Source organism: Cydia pomonella, chromosome 17 (genome assembly GCF_033807575.1).
Source record: "Cydia pomonella isolate Wapato2018A chromosome 17, ilCydPomo1, whole genome shotgun sequence".
NCBI classification, from domain to species: Eukaryota; Metazoa; Arthropoda; class Insecta; order Lepidoptera; family Tortricidae; genus Cydia; species Cydia pomonella.
This window is the reverse complement of record NC_084719.1, coordinates 4,378,570-4,399,766: the sequence shown is the minus strand read 5'-3', so window position 1 is coordinate 4,399,766 and position 21,197 is coordinate 4,378,570. Positions and strand designations below refer to the sequence as shown.

The 21,197-nt window shown below is 37.4% G+C and overlaps 1 protein-coding gene across 1 annotated transcript in view; it reads right to left on the bottom strand.

The window, feature by feature from the left end:
- The window catches only part of LOC133527256 (DDB1- and CUL4-associated factor 12 homolog), a 35,663-nt gene extending 15,632 nt beyond the window's left edge, over positions 1 to 20,031 (bottom strand). The window contains exons 1-4 of the mRNA XM_061864194.1: positions 19,577 to 20,031; positions 18,778 to 18,925; positions 2,217 to 2,369; positions 1,108 to 1,229 (exon numbers count right to left, since the gene is read on the bottom strand). Of these exons, the coding sequence (XP_061720178.1) occupies positions 1,108 to 1,229; positions 2,217 to 2,369; positions 18,778 to 18,925; positions 19,577 to 19,674 (521 nt within the window). The 5' untranslated portion in view covers positions 19,675 to 20,031. The remainder of the gene's footprint in view (positions 1 to 1,107; positions 1,230 to 2,216; positions 2,370 to 18,777; positions 18,926 to 19,576) is intronic.
- Positions 20,032 to 21,197: the final 1,166 nt, after the last annotated feature.

Sequence of the window (21,197 nt, the reverse complement as noted above, 5' to 3'; positions counted from 1 at the left end):
TAAGGTGGTATAACGACTAGTGAAACTCATAAGTCGATAGTTCGGTCGATATACAGCATGCGGATGACTCCCCGCAGGCGGTAAGGTGGTATAACGACTAGTGAAACTCATAAGTCGATAGTTCGGTCGATATACAGCATGCGGGTGACTCCCCGCAGACGGTAAGGTGGTATAACGACTAGTGAAACTCATAAGTCGATAGTTCGGTCGATATACAGCATACGGGTGACTCCCCGCAGGCGGTAAGGTGGTATAACGACTAGTGAAACTCATAAGTCGATAGTTCGGTCGATATACAGCATACGGGTGACTCCCCGCAGGCGGTAAGGTGGTATAACGACTAGTGAAACTCATAAGTCGATAGTTCGGTCGATATACAGCATGCGGATGACTCCCCGCAGGCGGTAAGGTGGTATAACGACTAGTGAAACTCATAAGTCGATAGTTGGGTCGATATACAGCATGCGGGAACCTCCCCGCAGGCGGTAAGGTGGTATAACGACTAGTGAAACTCATAAGTCGATAGTTCGGTCGATATACAGCATGCGGATGACTCCCCGCAGGCGGTAAGGTGGTATAACGACTAGTGAAACTCATAAGTCGATAGTTCGGTCGATATACAGCATGCGGGTGACTCCCCGCAGACGGTAAGGTGGTATAACGACTAGTGAAACTCATAAGTCGATAGTTCGGTCGATATACAGCATACGGGTGACTCCCCGCAGGCGGTAAGGTGGTATAACGACTCATGAAACTCATAATGGCATGCGTTTTGGAGATCTCCCGCACTCCGCATACGGACCTATCGACCAATAAAACTGAGCCAATAAATAAATACCTTTAAATTAGTATATTATAAAAATATATTTTAAAACTAAATACTACAAATCACATTATGGTAGATGCATTACGTAACCCCGCAGTGTAAATACTCAATGCTGTAAGTTTATTCATATGAGCGAGCGCAAGATTCGACGGATGTGTATCAACATTTTTATACAGCTTTCTTGAATCAAGATTATAAAAAACAAATGGATTTCTAGAAATTGAAAACTGATAGGAGCAGCAAGAACTAGATTGGCATAGTATATCCCCGTAATACCTCACCTGGACGGGTTGATCTGTAGCGCGTGTATGCCGGTTTGATGCTCGGCCCCGGCCCAAGGTGCACGCGGTCTCAATGTGGGTATATCGTCTAAAGACCGCGTGCGAACGTCGTACACTTTCAACTGCAAAAAATGAATTTTAATAGATATAATACTTAATAAGTTGGACAGAGAAAAAAACGAACGAGGAAGTGCTGCGAATTGTTGGAGACAGGAGAAACCTACTGAGGACCATGGAGACGAGGAAAGATGATAGGTCACTTGATAAGACACGACACTTTCTTTAAAACTATTTTAGAAGGTAAGATCGAAGGTAGAAGAGGAAAACCACGAGCAAGTTACACTCAGCAACTAAAAGGAAAAGCAAATGTCGTGTCTTACAGGGACCTAAAGAACTTGGCCGAGGACCGCGAAAACTGGCGTCTACTCCACCGACAAAAGCCATGCTCTTAAATGATGAGGATGATAACAGTTAAACACATACGCAATAAATGCATAACCATATCGAGTACTCCATTCTGTATGATTTATCCTTAATTATAGTCAGACAGTGAATAGAACTTTGCAATGTTAGACTGTGTCGTGGATAGTATTCTAAGTGGTTGTTATATTAGGGGACGCAATTTTGAAACTAAGGCCCTCAGCACACGGAGCGTAAAAACGTTACGAGTACGAGACGCGTAGAGTTCTGGGCACCAAGCGTCGCGTAAGCGTAATCGTTTTATAAATGAAATCATGGCGTCGCTGGCGTCTGATGTCTTCGGCGGATGTATCGACGATCCTACTTTCTCGTCAGATGATGAAGATTTTTTTATTGTATAATTATGTCGAAAGTTTTGTTTTTACGCCTGTATTACGCTACGCCTATCGTAATAAAGACAGAAATCTCATACGCTTTGTGTGCGGACTTGTTTGAAGTTGTACGTGCTCGTAGCGCTCTCGTTCTAACGCGTCTCTTAAGCTTACGCTCCGTGTGCTGAGGACCTAAGAATGGCGATTGAAGATCTCTAGCAAAAATTTGACTCGAGATTGTATGTTTTGTTTTGAGATATCTTCAGTCATATGACAAGAGGGTGCATCAAATACTACCCTAATATTAGTGGCACGCACCTTATTGCATTTGGTCCCGAAGACAACCTGTCGGTCTGAGAGCCATTGTGAGCAGAACACCTTGTTCATATTGCCCAGGTTGAGAGGGGTCTCTCGGAATAGATCCCGGGTGAGCATGTGGCGGGTGGCGTAGAGGGGATCCACGGATCTAGGCTGCAAAATAGATAATTACTTAGTTTCCTGGTCCATTAGTCAAAATTAATTGAGGTTTTGCATTACCCTAACAATTTGATATAATTTCCCTGCTATAATATTATAAATACCAAAGTAGCTATGACTGTCGGTCTGTTACCTCTCCATGCTTTAACCACTGAACAGATTTTGATGAAAGGAGGGTGGGCTAATTGGCCCATTTGACCAATAAGGGCAAGCGGTATGTCACTGGATAGGTTATTCTAAGTGGTAAAACTTTTAGTATGGCCGGTAGTCCCAAATCTTTGTGTGAAATAAATTAACGCCGCAAAAAGTAGTATGAGTTGAAACGTGGCTAATTAACTACACAGTTTTTTTTCGATAAAAGTTTCTGTGTCGCATATCATGAAGATTTCATAATTTGTGTCATAATTGTTTAAACAGAGATTTGTCAACTCTCGACATACAAAAAATGGAGTATATAATTTTTCGATGGTATGTCACTTGTTCTTATTGGTTCATGGGCCAGTGTCCGTATAAATCTGCCCATCCTCCGTTGGTATGAAGATAATTCGAGGCCCAAGTCGCACGTAGAAACTAGTAATATAATAAGGTAATTTGTGACTGCGGCCGGTAAAATAACGCAATTTGTCGCTTGCTATAAGGACGCCTTCACAGGTTATTTGTATAGAGATACAAGCAAATCTCGTTCGTCGTCATTTGAGGGCTAATGATACATTGTTGTATAGTGTAATTAATAATGATTGCTTATGATCTTATAATGGTTCAATCACCACAAATCACCACTGGTTCGTGCTTTGTACTACATCAACGCACTTCTCCAGTCCGCTCCAGACTGCGATCTTTTTGCCAGTAGTTGGAGGCAAAGGACAATGGGCACTTTTGTATGGGGAGTGTCCCATGGATGTATACTGTTGAGACATATGTCGTTTTAAAGCTCTTAATCGTAGTATTATATTATTGTATGGCACCAACCTTGGACCACTTGCAGGGACCGAGCTATATAAAAAAAGAAGTTGCGCATATAAGCAGTTATATTTCCTTATACGCGGGATATAAAAAGTTTTAGCGTATTTTATTCGAAAGAATATAAAAAATGCTTTATGTTTTTTGTATCAACACCAATGATAAAGTATTTAAAGGGACACAATGAACAGTTTTAAAAAATCGTCATTCTAAAAATTACTTGATACACAGCGAAATAAGAGTGTATACAAATGCCATGTATATCATGTGAAAAGTATTTTTATAAGCTATTTTTCGTATAATATAACTGGGGTCAAATCGTTGCAGGGACCAAAATAAAACCATTTAATGAGTTAATTAATTGTAGTTAATTACGCCTTAACTTTTCTACCCAACGCCAGATGTCGCTCTAAAGCAAAATTCTACTTGACGTAAAACATTTATACATCGCGGTAATCTCGTCAGTCTTACTCCATCATTTTAAAAAGTATAGACTAGTTTATGGATTTCTAAAGTTATGTCAAAATGACTCTGAATGTAATATTGTCAACAATAATTGTCAAAACACGCAATTTAAAATATTCAACATTGTAATTACAAAATAGTATATTTCTAATACGCTATAATTTTCTCCAATCGAAAGGCACTCCATTCCATTGATCTCAGAGAGTATGCTCCTTGATGATCTTCACTATTCATGGGGTAGGTAAGATCAAAGTATTATTTTTTCTCGTATAGCTGCTATATAGCGTTCGACTCCATGGAAAATAAAGGCTCCAAATTATATAAAAAATGTAGCATATATACAAAGTGCAATTTAGATAGTATTCCAGAAAAAAATGCGCCAATGTAAATGCTGAAAAGTTTCCTATCGTATTGTCGAACAAATTCATATCTACTTCTGATCTACGCGACCTTAGAAGTTTGGATTGTCCTACCTAATCATTTTACATTTTATTGTTTTCAGAACAAGAATTATTTTACTTCCCACTGTCTATGTAAGGGGACTTAGAGCGGATTCATACTTTACTATACGTGTCGTGTCGAATGATAGGCCCTATGTCAGTTTCTCCAATTCTATTTTGCGTAGGATAAGTTAAAAAAATAATTAAAAATATGTGTTACCGTATTTTTATTCGTGAAATGTTACCTATATTTCTAAGTTAATGATTGTACTATACTTCCAAAAATATGTCTGACAAACATTTTATATGAAAGCCATTTTTCCATGTAAAAATGAACTGTTATAGGGACCATCTTTTGAATTTATGATAATTTATTCATATTTTAATGTACTCGGGTAATATTGCAGGCATTATATCAGCACCAAATAAATGCTGTGAACCAGATATATATTAAGTGGCGAATAACGTTTCCAAATCGCATTTTCTTTTGACATATTTTTCTTTTTTTTTGCTCTTTTTTTCACGACCGGTTTGGCCTAGTAAGTCGATGATCCTGGGTTTGAATCCCGGTAAGGGCATTTATTTGTGTGATGAGCACAGATATTTGTTCCTGAGTCATGGATGTTTTCTATGTATTTAAGTATTTGTATATTATATATTATTATGTCGTTGTATGAGTACCCACAAAACAAGCCTTCTCGGCTTGCCGTGGGACTCAGTTAATTTGTGTAAGAATGTCCCTATAATATTTATTTATTGTTATTATTATTGTATGTCCGGTAACAGAACTCCCCAGGAGCACTCGGGTGTGTAAGGTCGCTACTCCCCAACTTATTATAATTGTTATTACTTTCAGCATTTTTAAGTTGTTCATCGGACACTGAGGCCATTGAAGTTTCAAGCTGGCGGCATCAAAATGGAGTACCTAGGTACTGTTTCAAATAAATGGGTGGTAAGTAAGTACATTTGGTGAAGTGGAACTGCTGATGTTGATCAGAAACGGAACTCTTCCACGCGCGTGATTTGTCTTCTTTGTTAAGTTTGTAGCGAGTAAGTTTCAAGTACCAAGGTTTTTAGGAACCTTTGTGTCAAGGTAAAGGTCTGACGATGGGTTCCATGAGGAAGCGAGGGAACACCTCAAATCTTATAGGCATATAGTCATTTTGGATTTTCATCAATACCTTAAGCTTTTTCATTCCCACTAGTGGCATTTAATGAAGTGGAACTACTGATGTTGACCAAAACGGAACTCTTGAACGCGCGAGATTTTTCTTCTTTGTTTTTTTTTTATGATATAAGAGGCAAACGAGCAGACGTCACACCTGATGGTAAGCGATTACCGCCGCCCATGGACACCTGCTAAACCATAGGGGTTGTAAGTTCGGTGCTGGCCTTTAAGATTGGAATACGCTGTTTTCTTAAAGTTTTAAATGTCGTATTGGTCCGGAAATACCGCAGGCAACAGATCATTTCATAGTTTAGCTGTATGAGGCAGGAAGTTTCTAGAGAAATGCACAGTTGAGGACTGCCAACCATCTAAGTGGTGAAAATAAAAATGTTGTAGCGTAGAGCGATGACGAAAAGAGGCGGCAAGGATTAATCCGAGCAATTCGATGGAACACTCGCCGTAATAGATTTGTCCTGATAAGTTTGTAGAAAGTAAGGTTGTTAAGAAACATCTGTGTCTAGATCCAGGTCTGATAGATACCTCAAACCTTATAGAAATACATATAGTTTTTTTTTGGATTTACATCAATATCTTTGTCCGTTTTATTAAAAAAAAGCTACATTTAATCAAGTGGAACTGCTGATATGTTCCAGAACGGAACTTTTCAACGCACACGTTTTGTATTCTTTATTAAGCTTGTAGTGAGTAAGGTTCTTAAGGTGTACTTAATACATCAATGTCCAGTTCTGATGATGGGTTTCATGAAGAATCGAGGGAATTCCTAAAATCTTTTAGGCATACATGTAATAATTTCTGGGATTTTATTTACATATCAAGCATTATTATTAAAAAAGTGTCATTTGACTAAAAGTAACAGCTGATGTTGACCAGAATGGAACTCACCAACTCGCGCGCGATTTGTTTTATTAGTTAAGTTTGTAGCAAGTAAGTTTTAAGTATTAAGGTTTCTAGGAACATTTGTGTCAAGGTAAAGGTCTGATGATGGGTCCCATGAAGAATCGAGGGAATTTCTTAAATGCTATAGGCATAAATGTAGTACTTATTGGATTTTAATCAACATATTATCAACTTTTATTCACAAAAGTGACATATGATGATGTGGAACTACTGAACGGAACTCCAACGCGTGCAATTTTTCTTCGTTAAGTTTGTAGCAAGTAAGGTTCTTAAGAAACATTTTTGTCAAAGTACAGTTCTGATGATGGGTTTCATGAAGAATCGAGGGAATTCCTAAAATCTTATAGGCATACATGTAATAATTTCTGGGATTTTATTTACATATCAAGCATTTTTATTAAAAAATTGTCATTTGACTAAGTGTAACAGCTGATGTTGACCAGAATGGAACTCGCCAACTCGCGCGCGATTTGTTTTATTAGTTAAGATTGTAGCAAGTAAGTTTTAAGTACTAAGGTTTTTAGGAACATTCGTGTCAAGGTAAAGGCCTGATGATGGGTCCCATGAAGAATCGAGGGAATTTCTTAAATGTTATAGGTATATATATATATATATAGTACTTATTGGATTTTCATCAACATATTATCAAGTCTTATTCACAAAAGTGACATTTGATGATGTGGAACTACTGATGTTGACCAAAACGGAACTCCAACGCGCGCAATTTTTCTTTGTTGTTAAGTTTGTAGCGAGTAAGATTCTCAAGAAACATTTTTGTCGAAGTACAGTTCTGATGATGTGTTTCATGAGAAAGCGAGGGAACTCCTCATTCTCCTCAATTCTTATAGGCATATAGTCATTTTGGATTTTCATCAATATCTTTAGCTTTTTTTATTCACATTAGTGGCATTTGATGAAGTGGAACTAGTGATGTTGACTAAAACGGAACTCTTCAACGCGTGAGATTTTTTCTTTTTTTGTTTGTTGTGATATAAGAGGCAAACTAGCAGACGAATCAACTGATGGTAAGCAATTACCGCTGGCCATGGACATCTGTTACACCATAGGGATTGTAAGTGCGGTGCCGGCATTTAAGATAGGAACACGCTCTCTCCTTAAAGTTTGAAAGATCGTATTGGGCCGGAAATACCGCATGCGACAGATCATTTCATAGTTTAGCTGTATGAGGCAGGAAGTTTCTAGAGAAATACACAGTTGAGGATTGCCAACCATCTAAGTGGTGAAGATATAAATGATGTAGCGTAAAGCGGTGACGGAAAGAGGCGGCAGAGATTAATCCGAACAATTCCTCGGAACTTTTAAGTTTGTAGAAAGTAAGGTTCTTAAGAAATATCTGTGCTAGACACCAGTGTCTAGTGTCTAGGTCTGATGATGGACACCTCAAACCTTATAGAAATACATATAGTTTTTTTTTTTTCATCAATATCTCTAGGTGTTTTATTAAAAAAAAGTTATATTTGATCAAGTGGAACTGCTGATGTTGTCCAGAACGGAACTTTTTAACGCACGCGTTTTGTATTCTTTATTAAGCTTGTAGCGAGTAACGTTCTTAAGGTGTATTTATATCAATGTTCAGTTCTGATGATGGGTTTCATAAATAATCGAGGGAATTCCTGACATCTTATAATTTCTGGATTTTTATTTACATATCAAGCATTTTTATTAAAAAGTGACATTTGACGAAATGCAACAGCTGATGCTGGCCAAAATGGAACTCGCCAATTCGCGCGCGATATGTTTTATTTGTTTATTTTGTAGCAAGTAAAGTTCTTGAAGACATTTGTGTCATAAGGTCTAGTTCTGAGGATGGGTTCCATGAGAAATCGAAGAAATTCCTCAAATCTTATAGGCATACAATACATACAGTAATGTTTGGATTCTCGTCAACATATCAAGCATTTTTATTTAAACAAGTTAGTGATATTGACCAGAACGGAACTCTTCAACGCGCGCTTTTCTTATTCTTTGTTAAGTTTGTAGCAAGCTAGGTTCTTAGGAAACATTTGTGTCAAGGTCCAGTTATGATGATGGATTCAATGAGGAATTGAGGATTTTAAATCGATTTGAATTCACAATTGGGAGGAATTGAGGATTTTCGTCAACATATCAAGTTTTTTTTATTTGACGAGTGACATTTGATGAAGTGAAACTGCTGATATTGAGCAAAATGGAACTCTTCAACGACAAGTATTTTACCTTAGGCGTGTTTTTTATTTTATTTCGTTTATAGCATGTAAGGCTTTTAAGGAACATTTGTGTCAAGGTCCAGTTCTGATGATAGGTTCTACGAGAAACCGAAGGAGCTTCTCATATTGTATAGGATAGGCATACATATAGTCATTTTAGGATTTTCATCAATATTACAAGCATTTTTACTCAATAAAGTGACATTTGTTGAAGTAGAATTGCTGATGAAGAACGGAACACCTCAACGACTTCCAGATTCTTTATTTTTATTACTCTTCTTTCTTTTTCATTATTCTTAGAACAGGTATTTCTACTAAATGAACCGAACTGATACTATTACTAAAAGTAGGTAGGTAGGTAGGTTAAATAGGTTAAAACTGTAAGGATTATTATGTATAAGTAGTCTTTCTTTTAATTAAACATAGGTAAGTAATTCTATTTAAGTATAAGTGTCTTTAAAAAAAACATCAATCGACTCTTATCTGTCACTAGTTCCAGTTTCAGAGTATAAAATCCGGGTACACAGCCACGGCCAGCCGGGTAGCCAGACAGTTCGAATACGGACAAGTTATTGTGAATAAAAAATCTTATCGTCTTGCAAAAGTTATTGTCATAAATGTATAGGTTTCGAATACATGAATATAAAGTTAAAATGCTGGTAAAAGTATTAGTTTTTATCATTAACCATTTTATATCCCAACAAAACTGTTACCCTTACAAAAATAAAATGCTTTCATTACCTAATGTAGGTTACGTTAGTTAATAAATAAATAAATAGGTAGGGACAATCTTACACAGATTGGCCCCAAACTAATAAAAGCTTGTACTATGGGTACTAGGCGACGTTAAACATACTTATTTAGATAAATATATATTTACGTATATACATAGAAAACACGCATGCCTTTGGAACAAATATCTGTATTCATCACACAAAGAAATGCCCTTACGCGATTCAAACTCGGGACCATCGGCTTCATACTTCATAGGCAAAAGGGTCGGCAAAAGGTAAAGATAATTAGGTAAAGACAATGAATAATTAAACGTATTATAAATTGACACCAATATCCATCAAATAGTATAACTAGGTATGCTAAGAGCGGGCTTCAGGCCATTACGTCGCACCTGTAGAATTAAACTAATTTGGCTCAAAAAGTACGACTACTTTATATATGTAGTTTGGTAGAACAGTAAGAACTCACTATATGTGTCTCTTTTTCATGCGGTGAAATCCCCCCCACCCGGAAAGGGTAGCGACGCCCATTTTATCGACTCTCGAGCCGACTCCAATCTGATACTAATAGTAAGTAAGAACTTACTTAGTAAGCAAATTGTAGTAGTCATCCCTTCTTAGTAAAAGGAAAGTATTGTAAAGATACTACTTTTTAACCGACTTCAAAAACTTTCTGAACCAATGTTGAAAATTAGTTATCGTTTGAAAGTGGGTATATAGTTCCAAGATGGTCCTATTTTTGACAAAACCACGAGGAATTAAGGGAACTCCCCAAATCTTATAGGCGTTTTTTAGTTTCATCAACAGACCAGGCATTGCCATTCAAAAAAGTGCTATTTGAAGAAGTGGAACTTCTGATCAGGACCAGAAAATAACTCTTTAACGATGCGTATTTCACGCTAGACGATTTGTCTTCTTTGTTATGTTTGTAAAGAAGCTACTTGCTTAACGAGGTTTAAGGAATATTTGTGTAAAGGTCTAGCTTACATCATGGGTTCCATGAGGAATTGAGGCAACCTCTCAATTCTTGATGGAACGTAAAACTGTTTATTGACATAATTGTCGATAGGTATCCCATCTGCTCTAATTTACCCCACTTGACGGTACTTACATGAAAAAAAAACTTCTCTTAAAAATAGGAAACCGACTTCAAACATAGGTATTAGAAAACAATACAAAAACTGTTATTGTATTTTCAGAAACCATACGGAAATAATGAGGATGCATCGACATAAGAAGAATCGAACATGGGCAAGATAAAGTTCAAGAAAAAAGCAAATATAATGTGTACTTGTGTGTAGTCAAAGAAAGTTGAAAAATAAAGCATAATTAATGGCCATAGAATACAGAACCTATTAAAAATAGACATATAGGTTAATCGTACTACTCGTACTAATGTATTTCTTTTGTTCAATTATAGTATTGCATTAAAGTTAGATTCTCTAGATATATATTATTCATAGGTTCTGTATTCTATACGAATTGTTTCAGTGTAATTATTGTACTAAATACCGTTGACCGCCTGTCAACAGTATTTATTTCTACATTACTATCACAGAAGATTTTAGGCCCTACAGTAGTTTTTGAATTAGTATTTACTATGGACAAATATAGCGAAATGTGAGTTTTTACCTAAAATATCAATCTTTTGTGAACGTGGTGTAGAATATATACAGCCTAAGACTGAAGTAGCTACGCGGGTAACGTTTTCAAAATAGAATCGTGTTCATGGTCGGCCCATGGTAAAAATAATTAGGTACACGTAGACCCGCTAAATAAACCCCGTGGACCCACCAGGAGAACATATTGGAGAGACTAGAGATAATACACCGCTTTAAGGGCGGTCGCACTCGGCATTGACATCTGGCGTCTAGATGGCGGGTGGACCTCAGCGAATTTCAAAGAAATATTTATAAACATCCAATGACGTCCGGCTCGGACACCAGATCTTCAATCTCCTGATTCCTGTGGAGTCTCCAGGTTCCATCCTCTCCACGTGTGAGTCCTAGGATTTTTCGCGCTGCCAGACTCCGATGACTCAGGCACGTAGTCCAGATGGGTGAGGATCGTGCAGCCTGGAGTCGCCTGGAGGGCGTACTCTGAAGTTCCAAATGGCCGAAGACCGTCTAGACGTCCTAGGTAGGTCCCGCTGGAGAGATGAAATGCAAAAAGACCTTAGCGAACTCTGCGCCGTCGACTAGATGGAAACGGTTTTGGACAGAGAAGCATGGCGGTCTTTGGTGTCGGAGGCCAAGATCCACTTCGGGTCGCTGCGCCATAGCAGTAAGTAAGTATTTATAAACATACTGTACCTTCTGTGTACCTAACCCAAAACGAGATATTTAACCCTTTACCAGGCCAAGGGATATATTTCACCCACATCTTATATCGGTTACCGTAGTCAGGTTTTAACTCCAAACCACCTACAAAATATTTTGTCAATCCCTGAAAATATTATTTTATGATCTTCATTCACAACACGCTTCTAAATTGCGTAATATATCTTTGGCAGCCGTTTAAATTCACTTGAACGCTAATTTCAGTAAACTACGGATAAATTCGAACACTTTTCATAATTTCTATGAAACAGAAGTACATAGGTCGAACAATTTTTTGATATTTTGTAGATTTTGAGTGTTGAAAGCTAATGTAATCGGAAACATTGCTAAATATTCATGCATTATTGTGTATGACCAGAATTAGGATGTGGGTTGACATTATCCCATGGCCTTATTAGAGTTTAACTGTGTGGGAGCTATATTTCCCATGGCCCGGTAAATTGTCTTGTCATGTCATAAAAACTCACGTAAGTAAGTGATTTTTTTTCAGTGATTGATATAATGTTTCGTAGGAGATTTGGAGTTAAACCTTGACTATTATAACCGATATAAGATGTGGGTGGAATATATCCCTTGGCCTGATCAAGAATATAATAAGACAACATCTAGTATGACAGTTCATTACTTAGACAGGCGATGGGATAACCTTAACCCACATTTTTATTTCTGGTTTAAAGGAAGATCTCCGACGTTCATAAATACATTTTTTACAGGGCGTTCAATACGGTTTCAACAGAATATAAAGTACGTATTAAGACACGCTGGTTCTTCGGGGCCTGGTAAAGGGTTAAGTAACAATCTCTTCAATCTGGTGGATCGAGATGGTGGATCCTACTGGACAGATGGAACCTATGGATAAGAAAACGTTATGCTCAACAATTTGGTAGCAGAAGCGATGTGATTTTTTAAAATCGCGACTGTGTCGTTGACATAATATATCTGAGGACGGGCCTTACGGGCAATAAGAATGGGGCCAGTACAGCGGTGTTCAACACTCAAATTCTACAAAATATCTAAAAATTGTTCGACCTATGTACTTCTGTTTCATAGAAATTATGAAAAGTGATCGAATTTCTCCGTAGTTTACTGAAATTAGCGTTCAAGTGAATTTAAACGGCTGCCTAAGATATATTACGCAATTTAGAAGCGTGTTGTGAATGAAGATCATAACATATTATTTTCAGGGATTGACAAAATATTTTGTAGGTGGTTTGGAGTTAAAACCTGACTACGGTAACCGATATAAGATGTGGGTGAAATATATCCCTTGGCCTGGTAAAGGGTTAACTGATGGATCGAGATAATGAAACCTACTGAATAGAGCGGGTCGATTGGATATAACAAAGTACGCTTATATGAAACGCTACTCCGGTGTGCGAGTGAGACAGTCAGGCCAATTTGAACTTGCATTTGACAGAAAACTGACTCCATCAAACGCTACCAGTTCCATTGCCGGCCTCTTCGCTGCCTTCTATAGTGGTTCAATCTTACCTTGCTTATGAATAAAAAGGGGCGTGCACACCGATATTAGAGTAATATTGGAATCATATCAGTTAGTTGTGGGCGTCTCGCTCGCACAAATACATGCGTATAAGTGCGAAATGAACACACGAATGACAGCTAACTGGTATCATTCCAATATTATTCTAAAATTGGTTTAATGTCAGTTGCACTTTCGAATTGGCCTACATAGCGATTTCCTTAGCCTGCACACCGGATCGGCGTGTGGGCCGGCATCTAGCTAATGTAAAGCCACCTCATTAGGTGCTTTTAGCCTTTGGAACGGCAAGAACACCTAAAGATGTGGTGAGAGAAAGCCGCGCGTCCCTCATGCACTGCACTAGCTTTACAGCTTGCATTGCGACCAATGTATGCCGCTCACCGCCCCGCCGGTCGCGTGGGTCCAATCCACGGCCCTAGAAGACGTACTTTACATATAAACAAGAGCACGCGAGCATTTTGCGAGTTGTGTATGTGTACTTGTGTTATCTAGGCGCACAAACGGTTACAATAACAAGAAGTGTACACCGCGTGTGCAGTCCAACACGGGAGCACGGGTGCGATTCGAAAATAACGCGCTAGCGACGCATTACGACATTGATATTTTACCCTTTGAACGCCATAACAAAAACGTTACTCACATGCCAAGGTCACGGGCGCAAGTGAGCTTGAAAGTGCATGAGTATTACATTAGGGACTTTGACAGCAATTATAACAGCTATAATCATTAATGTGTTCATGGCCCTTAAATCATGTCTAGTGACGGCGCCTTTAGGTGTTCTTGACGTTCAAAAGGTTAAGGGCGTTTGCTAGCTGGCGCTAGTGCACGGAGCGGGCAAACACGCGCAGGTGCCTTTGTAAGTAAAATCAGTCGCACGCGTCCGCGCCAGTTAGCGTTGCTCATACTGTAAGAGCTCGTTCCCACTATGTCGGATGTCGTGGCGATTTTTAATCGTACGTTCCACTGGCAGAACATTTTATATGAAGCTGTTCACACTCGTCCGACAACGATTTTGTGTCGGATACGACATAAAATGTCGTGCGTTTTGCCAGCCCTCCCAGCCCGGAAAAAAATCGTGTCGTGTCTCGCTCGCGTACGAGTGAATATAGCGCTGTTCACATTTTGTCGGATGTCGGAACGATTTCGCCCGCGCCGCCCGCGCGGCACCCCCTCACACACCCGCGCGTCGCTGCCGCGTCGTTGCGATCGCTTCTTAATTCAGCTATCAAATTCTGAAATATTCATAAGGTAAATCTTTCCCTGAGAATTGGGTGTACCCAATATCTCCTTTTTTAACTGCCTCTAATCGTTTCTTTCGCAAATAATACAAAACCACAAACATTTCGTCGACGTTCATCTTGTACTAAGCCTCGCTACCCACTCGAAAAATACACGCCAGCTGCGATCGTGCACGACAAACGACTAGTGGGAACAGTACCGCCGATACCCGATTGAAATCCGGATCCGACATCCGACATAGTGAGAACAGCGGCAACGACACACGATTAAAAATCGCCACGACATCCGACATAGTGGGAACGAGCTCTAAGCCGCACGCCCGCTCCATGCACACGCGCGACGTTGCGGACGCCCTATGCCCTAAACCTTACTTGAAAGTGTGAAGGTTACTCTGACAGCGGCTATATCAGCTATAATGTATTTATGACGCTTTGAGCATAGCTAGTTACGACGCCTTAAGGTATTCTTGGCGTTCAAAAGGTTAAGGGCGTTTGCTAGCTGGCGCGACTGCACGGAGCGGGTGCACGTGCGCGGGTGCCTTTGTAGGTAAAATTCGTCGCACGCGTCTGCGCCAGCTAGCGTCGCCAGTTACTGTTTTTCGTTAACCCGCTTCAGCTAGCAAACTAATCGCAAATGGTCCGAGATTGGCGCAATAACCATGCATTCCCTTATCTGGATCTGGATGCACCTATTCACCAAAATGCTTGCTTTAAAGTAACTTGTCGACTCGTCCTGATAATATTTGTGCGACCGTGAAGAAAATCTATGCCGTCACTTATTTTTCAATTTATATGAAATAAAGATGTTAAATGTATTCAAAAGTTTTTATTTAATAAAGTATGTATAAGTGCTCTGTGCATCCGCACCAGCTAGCGGTGCCCTTAGCAAACCAATCGCAAATGATCCGAGATTGGCGCAATAACCATGCATTCTCTTATCTGGATCTGGATGCACCTATTCACCAATGCTTGCTTTAAATTAACTTGTCGACTCATCCTGCTAATATTTGTGCGACCGTGAAGAAAATGTATGCCGTCAGTTATTTTTCAATTTATATGAAATAAAGGTGTTAAATGTATTCAAAAGTTTTTATTTCATATGTATATATAATGGAACGAAATACAGCTACTATCTTAGCTTGGCAAGCAGTTAAGAGTCGCTGATGCTTTTATTGTATTCACTGCGTTAATTTTAGGTTTAAGATTCTTTATTCTCACTAAGAATTTGACAATTCACTTACATGAGAACTTAAAACTACACAATTTAATCCTGCTTCATATGGCAAACGAAGGAAACGTTGCTTTGAACCGCGACGCAATCTCAAATGTTTCACTTTTACACAATTTTCCTGCAGAGAGACAAAACAAGTATGTACATAGTACCTTTATACGATTTATTTTATCGTAACATATAAACTTAGATTTATTTTCTTGCTGCTAATTATGGTACTCCAACTACTCCATAAATACATTTACTTACCTACTTATTGCTTAGGAATCTTATTTCATGTTTAATAATAAGTTTATATAACGTTTCTAGCGGGACATAACGCGAACTTTAAAAAATGTAATGCTTTTTCTACCTTTATCACTCGAATATGTAAGAGCAAGAGAGATAAATAGACGAAACTTACTAGTTCAAGGTAACCACTCGTTTTATTGTCAAAGTTCCGAATTAAACAAACTTATTCTTCGGTGACATTTTTAGCGTTTATAAGCGACTATACGGATCCAGCATTTGCCGCTCATTCGGTTCTCCTATTGCACGCAAGATGTCAGTACTAGAGAGGATTTGAAAAATCATAATTAAGTAGTTTAGTGCCATTTATTGAGTAGTAATAATTTAAAAAAATATATAAATTACTTTTTCATTATATTTCAGGCATGCAAAGTGATGTAAATGGTTACAAAAGTAACTCTATATGAATGACATTTTTTAGTTCCAGTTTACGCCGCAGCGCATGATCAAAATTATTAATATCATCTTCCCTGGACACTTTCGGTCTTTGGTGTCATATAAGTAATTAATGCTTAATTGAAGACCTTCCAAATAGGATATGACTCAATTGTATATACCAATAGTAAAAATTACCCAAACTGCTACCAAGGCTCCATCTAGTGCCAGGTAGAACAAACAAAGCGGCATTTACCACAATTAATTAACGAAAAAACTCGTTTTATTACCGCCCCTGCAAGCATTTGAGTGCAAGTATATATATATTAAAATACCTTATAAAAATGTCTTTTAAATGATATATATGGCTTGAGTATACAAGCAAGTTTCAGTGTTTAATAGCAGTATTTTTAATTTAAGCATATGTTATATCAACTAATTCCAGCCCTGTACGTACTTAAACGTAAGTAGTGGTAAACAGAAATCTAGAATTTCTCATATTCTTTCATACAAAACACCTAACAACCGGCTACGTAACAAGTACTTTGTAAAACAACAGTTTATATTCGCCACTCTTTTTTTTTAATTGCTCAGTCCCTGCACGTTATCCAAAGTTGGTGTCATACAATAAAATAATGCTAAGAGTAAACCCTTTCAAACGAGATATGTCTCAACAGTATACATCCATGGGACAAATTGCCCATTCTCCTTTGTGAGCAATGCAAAAACCATTGTCAGGCAATGGATAACCGTCCGTCCTCAGTTAGTTATTAAGGTTCTCTTGTGTTTTGTTATTTTATTCTTCATGTATAACACAATTTAATGATCAATACCCTTCTATTTGAGTACGGATATAGAACTTAAAAATAATATTGACCTACCTAGTCCCAGATTGTATTCTGTACCTGATGTGTATGCATTTGTATACTTTCTGTCCTAAATTTCGCAATGCATTAGTACATACTGTAATGCTGTGTAATTTTGTTGTTAAAAGAAATAAATAAAAATGTACTTATGATTTGACTACTATGGCTAGAATGTTATATTGTAGATTTCATCAAATAACTCCTAGAAAATCTGGTACATGGGGTGGTTTAAGAACGTAGAATAAGGTAAGTACACGGTTTTCATTAGTAAAAAAAGTACAAAGCCAAAGTTTTTGGCACATTTAGACACTATATTATTTTATTATTCTGTGATGAAGTAACATAATTACATTCACCATATCAAATATGAGACAAAGGACTCAGTTTTATTAGAAAGGCCATACCTAGCCTAAAGCCGTAAAATAAGGGGCTGGGGGCCAATTGCATAATAAAATACAAGCTAATACTATTAGTGACTTTACATACAAAATCACTGAGAATCAGTAGGCCCCAGATTGTAACTTGTATCTCCATAGAAATACACATCCACCAGCCAGGTGGCAGAACGAAATAGAAGAACGACTAACTAGACAAAGTCAGATGGAAACAGGTGGAGGAGGTTTTTACTCCGAAGGGGTCTACTGAATAAAATTTCAAAACAATACTATGTACTCTGCGGAATAATAAAGTAAAAATAAACAAAAAAAAATCTTTCATTTGTAAAACCCCAAATTTTTCGCAAAGTCATTTCAACAACATTTCCGTGAATTCTTTATTTTCGGACGAAGTGTCAAGGGCATCTGCAAGTTCATGCACCAAGATTAGATAATGCTGATAAAAAATAAAAATGCATAGCTATAAACTCACAACAATGTCACTTCAATAAATATTTTGATAAAACAATTTAATTACAAACTCTTATTTTTAGATTAGTAGAGATATCATCCACAGCGCAGGCTTCGTCAAAAGCATAGATACAAAACAGAATCCGCAACAAACTTCGTCCATAAAAAAAAAAAAAAATAATAATAATTGATAAAATGATGTGAAGATGTGTAACATTGTAATGTCGAGATATTTTTACATAGCCCTTTTCGAAAGAAGGTATTAGAGGAGTTAAATAAAGACCTTATTCATCAAAATAAATTTTGACGCTACTATGTACCTCTGCTGGCTGCAGGAACAGTCTTACAACATTTGGAATCAAGATGGGCCAAATGATTGATATTTTTCAGTGACTTCTATTATTATGATAAAATAAGGGTGACAGCTAGTAGCTACAGCTACCAAAAGCATGTGAGTGCATATGAAGTTTACCGAATATGAATATTCTGCCAAATGTTCGGTTAAATTCTTACCAAACCAAATATTGGGCTGAACTATTTCAGGTGATCTATAACATCCTAAGAAATGCTTCAATTACCTACATTAGTAGATAAAGCGCGTTAAATGCTTCTTAGGTATTCCCTAAAAATAAACAGGCAAAAGGCAAGGGACTTGCAAACAAATTTTTAAGCCTTGTCAAATTAACCAAAACAAATTCAACATGTCTTCTGAATTGAAGTGGGGACTTACGGTGATATAAAATGTATGAAAACTAGTCTTAGGTATTAGCATGAAATGACATATTATGTGTATCATACACCTAGTATGCAGGAAATAAATTTCTTACCTCCGGGGCTTGTATTTCTCTAGAGCGGACATAGTCCACAAAGTTGTATGAGGTAGTGAGTATGCGGTGCTGCTGGAACGGAGTCTCTTCCTCACTGTCACTGTCCGAGTAGCACACAAAATCTTCTGGTTTGTCAGGGCGGCTTACCCTGCAAGTATAAAAATATTCTATATTAAAACATTCTAAAATTGTATAAAACAGGAAAATACATATTAAAAAAAAACACTTGTCTATTTGATGAAGCCATAAAACCATCAGTCAGCCATCTTTGAATTTATTTATTTACCATTAATTGTCAGTCTTATACATCTTGATACTGATTTCATGTATCCAGGATAAGTATATGTTTTATTTCTAAAAATACTGCAGATTCTATGTCTATATTATATTTATTGTGTACTGAAAGCTTAATTTTCCATAACATTAAGTAAAATTAATATATTACGTTTATAGAATAAACAAAGTTTTTCAGGTGGTTCAGTATCTAATCTTGTCCTAGTTTAATTCATTAGAAATTACTAACTAAACAAATAAACAGGCAGAGTAATGACCTGTACAAACAATTTGGTGAGTTCACGAATAGCAACTAAAAACCTACATTCTCTGAACATTTTTTAGGTCAAACGCAAGATAAAACACCACGAAATTAATGCGTGAGTGTCAAGAACAAATAAACATAAAATTGGCTACATTGTAAATTCCTTGGCCTAAATAGAATCATAGTAAATTAAAAAGTATATATATTTTATAAAAGTTGCGGTCAATTCAATGGCAGTAAGTTATTATTTAATTAATTTACCTCAGCATTCCAGCTTTTGCTTTGCGTTCTTTTAGTCTTTTCGGAATATAGCAGGAGGGATACCTCCCTTCAATCGCCCGACGCACAGTTTGTGCCATTTTAACTACAAAAACCTTGGTAACTAGGAACAATTAACACCGAAATCCACACGCTAAACTATTTATTCACTTTCGTTTTGTCCTGTTGTATACAGATCCATAAATCGACATTGTCCGCACAGCAATGGAGTCCGACCATTTCTTTCACAAGTCACCACTATGACGGAAGAAATTTATTTAACATTTTAGTAATCAAATGTTAATTTGGATGTAATTCTGAAGGAATATAAAGTTATTTTCAAGAGCCACGGATTATTTGCAACAATAAATACGCTGACGGAAAGCAGGCTGGCTGTCTGTCAGAGTCAGAATGAAAATTGTTGCCAGTAACAAATAAAATATCACGCTCATGAATGCTCATTACTATGAAATATAATGATTAAATCAATAATCATATAAATTATACTTCCGTGACACTTAAAACCATACTAAATAATACCTAATAGAAAATATGTGACTCTTGTTAGAGACTCTATTGTTTGATTGTAAATTGTAATTTGTAATCACTTATAAATGTTAGGTTAGCTGTGATGACCAACAGATGGCGCTTGCAACATCATTTTATTCATCATGGTAAAAAAGGTCACTCTTCACTATTATATGGCACTCCCAATTTTATTTAGGTCCTGGGTTGGGAGTTATTACTATATTTACGCATGGTGGTTGGTGGTATCCCTCTCGTCAGTTACTAAATCCAGGAAGGTTCCTTCGAAGGTATAAGGGACGTTTCTTCGGAAACCTTCTGAGTACAGTGAGGTGGGCCGTATAATAACCCTTTTTTTAGGGTTCCGTTGTTTACTAAGTACCCTTTATAGATTCGCCATGTCCGTCTGTCCGGGGCTTTGCTCCATGATCATTAGTGTTAAAAAGCTGCAATTTGGCATGAATATAATAAGTATAAATCAATCATGTCGCAAAGCGGTAAAATAAAAACCAAAACAAGATATTTTTTTAGGGTACCTCCCCTATACGTAAAGCGGAGATATTTTTTTTTCGCTTCAACCCTATGTGGTGGGGAGTCATTGAATAGGTCTTCAACAACAATTTTTATTTAAAAACTGTATTTTGGGAAATAATGACATCAAAAGAAAAACAACTCTGAGAAATATTTATATGGGTAAAAAATAAGAAAAAGTCCTGAAAGAAGAGCTAGAAATACAGACATTCAACGTAAATTATAGCGAATATGATCAGTTCACTTGTTTTTGAGTTATCACAAAAGTGTTCCCTTCTTAGTAAAAAGACGTACAAAGCGCTGCGAAGGTATTCCCCTTTCCTACAATATGATACTTACTAGAGTGAGACCAAGATAAGTTAGCAGCTATTTTGGCAGCCCAGACAGGGCAACTGTTATTTTAAACGTCAAACATCTATGAAATTATGACGTTTACTTGACACTTGCAAAAGCTGGGCTATTAAAATCGCTGCCAACTTATCTTGGTCTGACTATAAGAGCCCCCGTTCAAGTCAGCTTATTGTGATGGACGGGTTTTTACGGAACCCTAAAAAAGCGTGGCATGATA